This window comes from Hippopotamus amphibius, chromosome 3 (genome assembly GCF_030028045.1).
Source record: "Hippopotamus amphibius kiboko isolate mHipAmp2 chromosome 3, mHipAmp2.hap2, whole genome shotgun sequence".
Lineage (NCBI taxonomy): Eukaryota > Metazoa > Chordata > Mammalia > Artiodactyla > Hippopotamidae > Hippopotamus > Hippopotamus amphibius.
The window spans coordinates 144,471,417-144,485,610 of NC_080188.1; the positions used below are offsets into that span (position 1 = coordinate 144,471,417).

A 14,194-nucleotide genomic window follows, 5' to 3' on the forward strand; every position below is an offset into this window, starting at 1 on the left:
TCCCCCACCTCAAAGGCAATGCTGAATCTTCTCCTATTTTCATACATCTGTGCCTTTGGTCCTTCCCTTCATGTGTCCCCTGAGATCTTGCTTTCCCCCTTTTCTTGTATTTTTTAATCTTTCCAGCTCTTAACAATTTCTCCTCTGAAAGTTATGGACAGCATAAAATCTTTCCATCTTAAACAATAACATTTTCTTTACTGGTGTCTTTTGGCCATCTTCTTACCTCCCCTTCTGTTTGTGGTTGGGTTCTTATGAAGAAGAGTAGAAAGCAGTTGCCTTCACTTTTCCACCTCTTCAGACTCTTTCAGTCACTTCTACCCGAACTCCAGTCTGACTGAGGGTTCTCTGGCTGAGGTCGCCAATGGCCTCCTGATGACTACAATCAATGAACTCATTTTAGTTCTCTTTGTACTTGCTCCCTACCTGCCATCTGACAGCACTGACTGCTCCCTACTCAAAATCCTATCCTCCCCACTTCCCAGACACTCCAGGTCTACTTTTATCTCTCTGATAATTTCTTCTTCGCCTCTTTTGCAAACTCTGCTTCCTCTCTCTAACCCTCTGTACTTGTGGCTATTTCCCAGGGTTTGTCTTTAGTCTTCTTACATTGTGTCCTCTCCCCAGGAAGGCTCAACTAAGACCTATCTTCTGATGACTGCTATTTCATACCACTCCTGGAGTTTCTAATGGAGATACAGAGCTAAGCTACCAGATGTCTTCACCTGGATTTCCCAAAGATATTTCAAACTCATCAAGTCCACCACTGAATTCACTGTCTTCCCCAGTCTCCTTCAAACTTCTTCTTCTTCCTCTACCCCTGCATCAGTCAATGACACTACCACCTCCACTGGCGTAGGAGTCATTTTACTTTTTCCTCTCCTGCATACCCCACATCATTCACCAAGTAAATCTCAAAACTCTATCCTCCTCTCCATTCCTAAGCTAGTGCCTTAATTCAGATGCATGGCATTTGTGTGTGTGTGTGTATATGTAAAATATTGGCTATATTCCCTGTGTTGTACAATATATCCTTAAATTTTTTTTTATTGGAGTATAGTTGACTTAAAATGTTGTGTTAGTTTCAGGTGTACAACAAAGTGAATCAGTTATACATATACACTATATACACTCTTTTTAAAGATTCTTTTCCCATATAGGTCATTACACAGTATTGATTAGAGTTCCCTGTGCTTATTAGTTATCTATATGCCTGTGTTACTGCATGAGCAACTTAAGAGGTCTCCCCACCTCCAGGCTTGCCACTTTACTTCAGTCTTTTTGTGAAACTGAAGCCTTATAAAATGCAAATTTGCTTAAAACCCTTGCATGGGCAGGAAAACTAATTTCTAGTGGTGGAAAGCAGATCAGGGTGCAGTTGGTGGGACTGAATATAAAGAAGCATAAGGGAACTATTTTGGAGGTAAAGAGATTTCCTTATCTTGATTGTGCTATCTGGCATATGGGTGCATATATATATGTCAAAATACCCCAACCTGTACATTTAAAACCGGGCGTGTTTTATTGTATATAAAATACACTTCAATAAACTTGATTAAAGAAAAATACCCTTCTACATCACTCCATTGCCTGGAGAACAAAGTTTTTTTGTTTGTTTTTTAAAATAATTTTTTAGTTATGTCATATATTTTTTAAATTTATTTATTTATGGCACATATATACAACAGAATATTACTCAGCCATAAGAAGGAATGAAATTGAGTTATTTGTAGTGAGGTGGATGGACCTAGAGTCTGTCATACAGAGCGAAGTAAGCCAGAAAGACAAAAAAAAATACCGTATGCTAACTCATATATATGGAATCTAAAAAAATGGTTCTGAAGAACCCAGTGACAGGGCAAGAATAAAGATGCAGATGTGGAGAATGGACTTGAGGACACAGGGTGGCAGTGGGGGTGGGGGGAGGGGAAGCGGGGATGAAGTGAGAGAATAGCATTGACATATACACACTACGAAATGTAAAATAGCTAGCTAGTGGGAAGCTGCTGCGTAATACAGGGAGATCAGCTCGATGATGGGTGATGACTTGGCTGAGATAAAGAAGGTGGGAAGTCGGGGAGGGAGGGGATATGGGGATATATGTATAAATACAGCTGATTCACTTTGTTGTACAGCAAAAACTAGCACAGTAGTGTAAAGCAATTATATTGCAATGAAGAGCTTAAAATTTTTTTTTAGTTATGTCACATTTTTTAAAAAATTTATTTATTTATTTATGGCTGCATTGGATCTTTGTTGCTGCACACGGTCTTTCTCTAGTTGTGATGAGTGGGGCTACTCTTCATTGCAGTGAGCAGGCTTCTCATTGCAGTGGCTTCTCTTGTTGCGGAGCATGGGCTCTAGGTGCGAAGGCTTCAGTAGTTGTGGCACACAGGCTTAGTTGCTTCAGGGCATGTGGGGTCTTCCTGGGCCAGGGATCAAACCTGTGTCCCCTGCATTGGCAGGCAGACTCTTAACCACTGCGCCACCAGGGAAGCCCAGAACAAAGTTTAAATTTTTTCTCCCAGCTTAAGTGATGACCTGATTTCTTCCCTTGAGTCTTCTTTTCTCCCATCCCCCAAATAGCTATCACGTTAAATACACTAGAGGTCTAAAATGGGCCTAGATGTCCTGACCTGCCTTGACCACCTGTTGAACATCCACCACATTTATCAAGATTCAGCTCTGCCATCACTATTAGCATCCCCCTCACCCACACGTGATCACTCTTCCTTTGTGTTCTACTAACCCGACATAAATGCCTATCATATAAAGTTTTTGGTTCCACTCTACTTTTTTTTTTTAATATTTATTTATTTATTTTGGCTGTGCAGGGTCTTAGTTGCAACATGCATGTAACCAGGGATCCAACCTGAGCCTCCTGCATTGGGAGTGTGAAATCTTACCCACTGGACCACCAGAGAAGTCCCTCGGTTGAGCTCTTGTGTTTCTGTCTCCCCTCTCTTTTACTAAGCTGTAGGTATAACAACTGGACCCTGACGTTTCCATTCTTATAGCTCTAGCGCTTATCACTAAGTCGCTCCGTCTTTGCTGAAGAAACCTGGGATTTACCATTGCTGTCCAGCCCAAAGGACAGAGGGACAGACCCTACTCCACTCCTACAGGGGACGCTGTGGCAACCTCCATCGTCTCCCCTCTTTCCACTCCTCTGGACCGGCTCCCAGAGCCTCACGCTCGGGGCTCCGCCTCCTCCTTGGCAACATCCCTCCTTCCCATTGGGCGAGGGCAGTCTGGGCTGTCCAATGGGACGAGGCGTTGGTGCGAGGAGGCGCCACCATCTTTGATCGGCTGGGCCCCCTGTCGCGGTAGGTGGCTGCGGAAAGCAAGGAGGCAGGTGGGCCGCGCCGCCCCTGGTCCTCAGCTCTGCCTCCCTCTGCCGTTCTGCTGCGCGCCCACGATGCCGCAGTACCAGACCTGGGAGGAGTTCAGTCGCGCAGCGGAGAAACTCTACCTCGCCGACCCTATGAAGGTAAATCGCTGGCGGGGCCAGTGCCTGTCTCCTTGCCCGGTGTCAGGATGTCTTCTCTGCCGTCCGCTCGGCTTCCAGAGCTTCTCCGGCACCCTAGGAGGTGCTGTGAGTGAGGAGACACGGACCCCGCCAAATCAGATTGTTCCTCCAGCCTCTTCCCTTATTAACGGCCCCTGAAACGGGTAAAATCAGGGTCATTTCAGGGCCTTTAGGAAGTCTTCCCCCGCCCCCAATCCTTTAGGTTCCCTTATGGCTATCGTCGGTTTACGTGTCTCTAAGGGCAGGGCTCTTCCCCCTGCAGTTTCGGTCTTCTGTCCCTTAGTTGTTTTGGTGCCCTTTTCCCGTACTACCTCGTGTAAAATAAAACGGTGATGTTTCTCTGCCACCGCAGAGACATCTTTGAATGACCCCAATTTGAAGGCATCTACAGCCCTTAGAATAGTGGTTCTTAATTTTTGGGAGGTCAGTGCTCTTTTGAGAACATGAGATGCTTGCACCCTTTTTTTCAGAAAATGTTTGTAAACAATTTTAGGGGGCCCATGGATCCCTGTAATTGATTTATGGCCCCCACAAAAATTATTAGAAGTTAGCTTATTGTTAAAAAGCAAAGAAGTTGCAAGGATGAGACTTTAGCATTTGGGTGTTGACTTTTCTTCCTCTCAGGTTTTTATTTATTTTATGGTCATTTAAATATTATTTGAAGCAGCTCCTTGCTAATTGAAAATCTTGCTAGCTTTATAGACCTAGATAAGCAACAAGAAGCTGTAAAACATTCTTAGTTCCATTCTTTGCAGTAAAATTATGTAATAGTAATAAATGATGAGATGAGTTAGATATTTTTGAAATTGAGTACTTTGTTTATGACACAATTTCTGGCTCCTCCATTTGGTTGACTTTGTTCATTTTTTTCTTTCAGCAGTATACCATGAGGACAATATAGGATTTTTATCCAGAATTACCCACAGTGTAAACTAAAAATATTTGAAAAGATAGTATGCAATATGCAAATTCATATCAAGAGTAATCATATTTTAAGAATGTGGTCATAGTGTTAGGGAAAATAAAATGGTAATTATAGCGCGTTGCTGTGAACAAAGTATGTCTAGAATAGGCAAGAGAGCGAGAATCTTTGAGCTCTTTACCCTTGTGCCTTCTCATGATAGCCTTGCAGTAGTTTTTAACTGGTTTTTTGGGTAGGAAGGTGGGGAGAGACTGACAGTTATATTGAGTACCTTCTATGTGACAGGCGTTTTTGAACAAACAGTCTTAGATATGTTAAATCATTTGTCTAGCGTCTTAAGAGATTAAGCTAAAATTTGAACGCACGTCTCTAAACCCCATGTTCATGCTGTTTCTACCAGTCCATACTGCTGGGGCTAAAGAAGAAAAGAAATGTTGTCAGAACTCTGTGGGATCTGTTTTACAGAATCCTCTGTCTTCTGTCCCTGTTGATCATATCCATCACCTTTTACCATTCTCTGTTGCATCTGCCCTAATTGAAGATGGCATTATTGCTGGACCATGTAATAATCTCTTACTTAGTCTGCTTGTTTTTAAAATCCCTTCTTCACTCTCATACCACAGCTATCTAAAACACAAAAATCTAATTCTCAGTTTCCTTCTTTAAAACTTGTTCTTCATTGATTGCTGGTAAAAGCCCAGACTCCCAGTCCCCAGTCGGACCCTCTCTCCAGTCTTGCTGGCTTTGTCTCCCACCATTTCCACCATCCTCAGCTCTAGTCCCATGAAGCTGCATAATGCATCATATCTTCATTCAGACTGTTGCTTCAGCCTTTCTCATAAGTTCTTCCCTAAAAGAAAAAAATTGCATTTATGAAGCCATCTCTATAAAGCCTTTTTACACTTCCCGTTCTCCCAATCTAAATTACTTTTCTCTTTTTAGCATTTTTCCTGTATATGCCTTTATCGAACTTAATTTATGTTGTCTTATGTTTTTATTGTTTTGGTTGGTTGAATTCAAAGTTCCTAAGAAAGCAAGAACCTTGATTTCTTTTTCTCTCTTAGTGGCATCTGATATAACTTAGGTGCTCACTAAATTAGAAAGTGGACCCTCTTGTAGTACCAGAGACCGTTTAACTCTCATTTCTCCTAATGAAGCCAGTGAGTATTCATTTAAGTGAAAGTTAAAACATTGTCATGCTTAGGTTTTTAAGTGTCAGTTTCCTTTTGTTTCAGGAGGACTGAATTTTTTTTAAATCTGTAAAACTGAATTTAATGTTTCAATAAATAGAATCAGGTAGTCTAAAGGTACTTAACCTAGTTGTCATTATTTTTACTTAAGTGCTTAGTGAGTTCCCTTTCCTCCCTCACCAAGACAAATCTCAGGGTGGTATGACTTTTTTTTTAATTTTTAATTTTTTTGCAATCCCAAGAAAGCAGAGAGCATAATGGGAAACACTGTAGGAAAAGCTCTAATAGCCCTTTTTAACCTAGTTTCCAAAATTGTCTGGAGGGTCCTGTGCTACATTGTAACCATTTTAAAATTACGTTCCAGTTTTGGGTTATAGATATTAGCACTTTTTTCCCCTGTCTTCCTATTGAGCTGCGTATATTTTATTTTGTTTATTTATTTATTTTTGGCTGCATTGGGTATTCTTTGCTGCACACAGGCTTCAGTAGTTGCGGCACACGGGCTCAGTAGCTGTGGCGCACAGGCTTAGTTGCTCTGCAGCATGTGGAATCTTCCTGGACCAGGGATAGAACCTGTGTCCCCTGCATTGGCAGGCAGGTTCTTAACCACTGCACCACCAGGGAAGTCCCACTTAGCACTTTTTAAAACAGCTAGCTAAAGCAAAACAAGAATTATTTATTTTGGTTGACAAGAAACTTGATCCTGCTGCAATACACTTTTGAACCCATCATTTAAAGAAGTAAAAATAATGTTCATGGAAGTTGTAAACTCTTTTGGGAGATGTCTTCTTTTATTTGAATATGCTTATATCCGAATCATTTTCTTGGCTTCCTAACTGTAGAGTACCTAACAACAGAAAGTGATGTTAGTGCATGGCGTTCAATATAGGAGTTATTCTAAATTTGGGAAGTTGTTGATGGAGACATCATGTTGTGACATAATGATAAAGATGCGATTTTGCTGAGTAATTTAGTCTGAGTCTACCTCCTGTGAGTCATGGGAAAATGGAAAGTATGATCTGTGACTGCAGTGCTCCTTCCTGGGGAATGGATTTGAACTTAACTAACCTTTTCTGCTTTTTTTCTCCCTTCTTTTCCTGTGGTTCCTCTGTGGCTAGGTGTTTGGTGTTATAGGGGAGAAAAAGCTTTCTCCTTTACTTTCTGAGGTTTAATAACCGGGGCTCTGCAAATTAAACTGACAAAAGACCAATTAACAAGTAGAAAAAATTACATGCATAGCACAGAAGTTCACAGTGTGACTGACCTGAGGAATTTGGGGCCTATATACCATCTTGACAAAGGATGGAAAAGTGTGGGAAGGAGACTGGACAAAGGAAGAGAGGTTTGGGGCTTCTGGGAGGGGGTAAGTTGTGAGAAGCTGACTAGGAAATGTATGGGAAATGAGTTGTTTAGTAAGGTTTGTTAGGGAAGAAACCTTGTTCTCTTTTCCCAGGGAGCGGGAAACACCTTTACAATTAGAAACTTATGTCACCTTTACAAAGGTTAATTTATATCCTGCTTTTGGCCAGAAAGGGCAGAGAGCTAATTGCCTTTTGCTCAAAACATTCCTCATGCCAAAGTGGTATACTTGGAGGTGGCATGCTGTGAATGCTCTTCAGTATATATTCTTACTGGCAAGAAATGCCAAACCACCTTAACAGTCTCACAGCCATTCTCTGAATATGGATGTGTCTTGGGAATTTTCAGTACATCTCTTCAAAGTGGCTGAAACTAAAAAATACCTGACTTTGGGTCTTAAAAAAATTGTAGCAAAAGGAAAGAACAGAATGCTGTTTTCCTGCATTTCCATAATGATGAGTTTACAGTAAAGGTGCCTTTAGATATTTTGGCTATTAATTCTAAAAGGATGCATTTTAGCCCACCTGAAGACTAAATTATTTATGAGAAATGTCTGCTGACTTCACTGCTTCTAAATATGTATTTTTATTTCAGGCACGTGTGGTTCTCAAATATAGGCATTCTGATGGGAGTTTGTGTATTAAAGTAACAGATGATTTAGTTGTAAGTATACATTTTTATTTGTTGCATACTTTTAGATTTGTTTCAGTTAATCATTTATTTGAAATTATTTACATAGAATTTATGCAGGTCACCCATTAGGATGCTTATTTTGCATTTCATTCCCAAGTCAAGAACCTTGTTCTAGAAGCTATTTTTATAGACACTTGGAAAGATAATTCAACTTGTTTCATTAATGCAGTATTTTAAGTGTAATTTAATAACTGCTCTCTTCGGACCTTAAGCAAAAGGAACGTAGAGACCAGCAGTGAATGTGAGGGAGTGAAGGTTTCTTTGTATGTGTGTGAGAAGTAAATAATGGTATTTGAACACAAGTTATAGGCTGCATGATTATATTTATCTCCTTCCCTGTCTGTTCACTCTTGTCACTTCCTCACCCCATTCATTGCTTACCCCTCTGCCATCTGGTTTCTACGTGAAGTCTTCCACTGAAACTGCTCTTGGTGGGAGCTCAGCAGCATCCCCTTTATTTTCAAACCCAGTAATCTCAGCAGTTCATATTTTACTTGACCTCTTGGCTGCTTTTGATACAGGAAACCACTTCTTATAGGAATTATTTTGGCATCTGTGCTCCATTTTATCTTGTTTTTCTTTTTCTGTTTCTGATACATTCTCTTTGCTAATTATTTCACTGCTGTGCCCCCTATAAATATTGCTCCCTCCAGGATTCTGTCATTGATCGTTTCATACCACTTGTGGACCAATCCATTAAGTCCAGTGTTGCCTGTATGTGTCTGTTTCCAGTTTTGTTCCTTTAGCTCATATTTTTCTTTTGGCTTCCTGACTAGCTCTAAGTTGAGCGCCCTTCCTCCTCTAGTCCCTAACATTAGCCTGTCTAGAGTGGAACTTATCTCTTATCAAACCAGCTGCTGCTGTTTCTTCTCTTTAGCTGCACTGTCATCTACCTGCTCAGAAACCTGGGGATCATTCTTGGTCCCTTCCTTTCCCTCATTCTCATGTTTACTGTTCCTTCATTTGAAAAACTTGTACTTTGATCCTCTAAGTTCCATACAGTTTGCTGGGCATTTGTGAATTATTGATTCAAGCTCCCTCATCTCATTTGCTGTCATGAACTCTCCATCTTGACTGCTAACTTCTTAACTTAAAGGGCTCAATGTCACTCACCTGGACCAGTAGAATAGGCTCTATGTTCCTGCTTCCAGTTCATCCTTTAGTCGTCTATGCTGCCCTGCCGGAGTGATTTCTAAAATGCAAATTTGATTGTTACTGCCCTGCTTAAAAATTTTTAGTAGCAAAAAAAAAAGTCTTCAGTGGCTTCTCATCACTCATAATGTAAATTCATCCTCACATCCCCTTTAACCTCTGTCTTTTCTATGTTACTTAAGGGCGCCTTTAATATGCCATGCAGTCTTAGGCCTATGAGTTTCTGAACAGTCAGTTTCCATCTTTGCAGTATTGAATCCCATGCCTGCCCCAGTGTGATAAGCCTGCTGCTTATCTTTCAAAACCCAGCTCGGAAGGATTGCTTCATTTCTTTTATTTCTGCCTCTTTTTGTGCTGTATCACAATTGTCTTAACACGTTTGACTTAATAGATCGTGAGCTTCAAAATAGTAAAGAAAGATCAGTAATATTCTTACCAGTGTTTGTATTGACTAGCATGGTGTCCTGACCCAGAGGGTACTTAACAGACATTTTTTTTTTATGGATTATTCTTTTAAAAATTTTATAATGACGTTTTGGTCATATTTTACTATATTTGCGTTCAGGGTTCCATTGTGAAGTTGCTTGAAGTCAGATCTTTTAATGATTGAGCTTGGTGAAATGGTTGTGAAAACGTGAAAAAGGAAGAGTAAATTGAGCTGTAGTGTGCTAAACCTAGATTCAAGAAATTTGAATCCTAGGTTAGCCATCTACCAGCATTTCACCCTTGGGAAAGTTCAGGCCAAAAGTTTAGTTTTGGTGCCTTAATTTTCTCATCTATGAAGTGCCATAGTGATAGCCTGCTTACCTGATTGGGTTGTTAATGGAAAGAAATGAAATATGTGGAAGTACCTAGCACTAGTGCCTGCACTTAGTAGATTCAGTAAATGCACATTTGAATCTTGAGCATTCACATCAAGAAAAATTTTACTTGTGATTGTCACATAGTAGGTAGATAGATCTACTGAAGAAAAATTGTATGTCCTGCTTTAAAAATAGAGGAAGACAAAGAATTGAATTCAATACAAAAGGCTTTACCTCCAAATGATGACTTTTTGCCTCTGGTAATGATTAAATATAGTTAAGGATCCATGGTAAGCAATACTGGAAAGAACTTTATTTAAAATTGATGATTCCTGTTCCTTTTCTTAAAACTACTGAGAATTAGTCTGTGTCTAGAAGGGACCAAAGAAACAACCAAACCCATCCTCCCAAACAGTAAATATATGAATCAACTCCAACGTAAATATCTATTTTCTAATGGCTCTTAAAGAAAAGTTTGTATACTTCCCTCAGTAATTCATTTTAATGGCTGATAATTCCTTCAGAAAACTCGTCTTAGACATCATTATTATTATAGTTCCATTTATGCATCATTTTTTTCCCAGTTCCATGACTGATTTATAGTATTGTCTTCCTTGGACCTAAAATCTTTCTGTGTCAAACTGTAGTGAGAAGGTATATGATCTCCTGCAGTACATATACTAAATTGAAATGGTGGAGATGATTATGGCCACTTTACAAGATTGTTAGACAAATTTGTACAATGTGTGGATAAAATTTTTTTAAGTAATTTAAAGGTTGTGTGAATTCAGATCAGTTGAGCATGATGAGGGTGAACTCCAAATTACTTAAGTTGATGAATATTACTGCAGGATCATGAAGTTCCCATTGTTTAAAACTCGCACAAATCCTCAAGGTGGGCTGAATAGAAAAATGGATCCGTGTCACAAAGTGAAGAAAAGGCTGCTGGCTTAAATTTGGGAATTTTGAAGATTCTAGAACAAATGGTTTTATGGCCAATGATATAGAGATCTTAAGTATTTATCTAATGAAGAACTGAATTTATAGCAAGGAAGGATTTGGTTTGGTTTAAAAATTATATGTGATGTCAGAAAATTAAGGTTTAACAGATTTATATTGTTTGATTTAGGTAGCGACCAGTGGTAAGCAAGGGATTTCAGACTTTTAAAAAATTATCATTTCAAGGAAGGGAGGGAATACGGGGATATGTGTATAAAAACAGATGATTGAACTTGGTGTACCCCCCAAAAAATAATAAATAAATAAATTTTTAAAAAAATTATCATTAACCCTCTCCTCCTCCCATTTCACAGATAGAGAAAGGGATCCTAAGATTTATATGCTTTCCCCATTATAACTCATTCATTTATGACTAGATCCTAGGGAGAAAATATCTGATTCCAATCTTGAATTCTTCTCATCAGACCGTGGCAGAATTTGAACACATTATTCAACTGGTCATTTTTGAGAAGCTTCTAATAGAGTTCAACTTGTTTTCTGTCCACAGCAGTGGCATATGAAATATTATAAAATACTAAACTTAAGAAATGTAATTGTTGGGGACTTGGAAACTTGAATGTGATTTCCTTAGTATGACCTCCAGAGTAGAGCAAAACAGTGTTAGGGAAAGACTCAAAATTTTATCCAAGCATACATTAGCTACATCATTGATTATCTAGTTTTACATAGTTAATGTGTGCTTTTAATATTTCTGACAGTGTTTGGTGTATAGAACAGACCAAGCTCAAGATGTAAAGAAGATTGAGAAATTCCACAGTCAACTAATGCGACTTATGGTGGCCAAGGAATCCCGCAGTGTTGCCATGGAAACGGACTGACTAGTTTGAAATGAAGACTGTTTGTTATGTTCTTAGGAAGTAAATATCTTTTGAATTTGAGAAAGTGTTGAGACAGAAAATACTTTATGTAACTAAGTGGGCTGTTCAGATGCTGAGAGATCATTTTTTGTACTTTGTTTTTTAATGTTTACTTTAGAGAACTAGGAATGTAAATGCTTTCAGTTAGAAAGCGTTTATTTTTGGAAATGGAACAAGAAATGCATCTATCTTGGAAACTTTTTGCAGGTTATTTGATGTTAGGGAAAATAAATAATTACTCTCTGGTAAGTTTGTGTCAGTAATTTGAAAATGAGATATCAAGAAAAGCCAGTTGTTCCTTAAATTTAGCTAATCTGTCTTTAAAAGAAAATTAAATGTAACCATTTTGCTGGATTGGTATAATTCTTTCAGAGTGTAAGTTTTGTGCTCTTGATGACCAACAAATATAAAATATGGTAACTGGAATTAACTGTGCACAACAGTATAGCTGGTTATATATAGTAGTGTAGTCTCAATTATATTTAAAAATAATTATGAAAGCAAGTATGCTTTACCTTAAACTTTACAAATTTAAACTATATTTTTAAATATAAGGGGTTCATAGTATCGTTAACTTGTTGAGCAAAGACTTACTTTGAGTCTAATTTTCAGTGCTCAGAAACATCTGCAGTTACTTTAAATACATGAACAGAATGATGAGTAATGAATTGAAACCACCATATTACAGAAATATTTGCCACATATTTGCCAGTTGTATTTCCACAGAAGGGCTAAGGATTATTTGAACTGTTAAATTTTTGCATACCTCTAATTATTTATTTTGCCATTTCTCTCATTACTTAACCAGGGTGTTAAGTATGACTGTCACAACTGTTTTGCATTAAACCAGAAGTATATTATTTGATATTTATCTTATTATGTAACCTGAGTTTTACCACCTAAATATAATGTTCACATGTTGATTCCTACATTGAAATATTTTTTGTTAGGAATGTGTTGTGTTGACCAACGTTTCAACATGGAAAGTTCCATTAGCCATATGAATTTTGGCATATTTCAGAGAGGTCAGTAAATAAAATATATTGTTTCTCTTTAAGTTTTTAACTTCTCAAGAATTATTGATTTCTTGACTGGGATATCCTGTATTCATTTAGACTAAAGTGAGCCTAATGATGCTATGTGTACATTTTATTTTTTGTTTCTTGGTACTTTTATTACATCACTTTCTCTGAGCTGTATGCTGTGGCATTTTGTTTTCTTGATTAAGAAAAGTAACATCAAATAGTGTAAGGTTTTTGGAATTTTGGGTGTTTTCCCTCCATATTAGAATAACTGGAGGTTTTTTTGACCTTTTCTTTCTCATTTACATCTTCCAATTTCTAACACTACTTTATGAAGATAACCTGGAAGTGGGGGGCCTTCTTTTGAGTTCTTTGAGTACCTGTAGCTTGTAGCAGTGATTAAGAGCAGAGTTCCAAGGCAGACTGCCTGCGTTGCAATCTTGGCTTCACTATTCCCTAATTCTGTGGCTTTTGAGACAGTGCTTCTCGAAGCCTCCTTTTTCTTCTCTGGAAATTGGGCTGACAGTAGTATTCACAGGGCTTTCAAGATTAAATGGCATGATGCACTTTGAGCCCTTAGCACAGTGCCTGGAACACAGTAAAGCTCAATAAACGGTAGCTATTATTATTATTGTTATGATTATTTTTCAGGGGAGTGAGTATAAGTAGCCAGCTCTTAAGTTATCTCATAATTTTAATTGAATAGTTATTTATAAGTAACATCTGCCTTTTCTACTGAGCTATGTCTATTATCAAATGCCATTTTTGGTAGATGGGAAGTAAAACAAGACTGTCCCCATGGAAAGTGTTCTTATGTGGTGGGAGAAACTGAAATCCTTAAATCTAAAACATGTTTATTTGTATCTATACAAAATAAAGTTATTGAGAGAACTAATTGGTGGTGAATATTGAATCTTAAAAACCATATGAATGATAAAACACTAAACTGTATATTCTGAAAATCACAATGCTGTATACTCTGATTTTTTTCTTTTATCAGGAAGTATTTCTGGATACTGTAATCACACTTTCATGGACTAATTTTTTTTTTTGGCTGCGAGGCTTGCAGGATCTTAATTCCCTGACTCAGGATGGAACCCAGGGCCCTGCCAGTGAGAGCCCCAAGTCCTAACCACTAGACAACCAGGGAATTCCCCATTTTTAAAAAAAATATTTATTTATTTGGCTACACCAGGTCTTAGTTGTGGCATGTGGGATCTAGGTTGCTGCGTGTAGGATCTTTGTTGCAGCATGCAGGACCTAGTTCCCTGACCAGGGATCGAACCCAGGCCCCCTGCATTGGGAGTATGGAGTCTAAACCACTGGACCACCAGGGAATTCCCCCCATGGACTTTTTTTTTTTTTTTTTTTTTCCCCCGTCTACAAATAGTTCTGGCTCATGGGCTCCAGAGCGCAGGCTCAGTAGTTGTGGCGCATGGGCTTAGTTGCTCTGTGGTATGTGGGATCTTCCCGGATCAGGGATTGAACCTGCATCCCCTGCATTGGCAGGCAGATTCCCAACCACTGTGCCACCAGGGAAGCCCCCCACCATGGACTTTTTAGCAACTGTTTCGTGATGTATTTGATGAAATGCTGCTGATCCTAAGGTAATCCTAATGAAGTCATTGTAGTAATTAATGCTCTAGG

General features: G+C 38.7%; 1 protein-coding gene across 1 annotated transcript; it reads left to right on the forward strand.

Annotated features, from left to right (window-relative positions):
- The first annotated feature begins 3,280 nt into the window (after window positions 1–3,280).
- On the forward strand, window positions 3,281–11,722 carry SRP9 (signal recognition particle 9). The gene is made up of 3 exons (XM_057728906.1): window positions 3,281–3,490; window positions 7,595–7,663; window positions 11,367–11,722. The coding sequence occupies exons 1-3, from the start codon at window positions 3,419–3,421 to the stop codon at window positions 11,484–11,486; spliced, it is 261 nt and encodes an 86-aa protein (XP_057584889.1). The 5' UTR covers window positions 3,281–3,418; the 3' UTR covers window positions 11,487–11,722.
- Window positions 11,723–14,194: the final 2,472 nt, after the last annotated feature.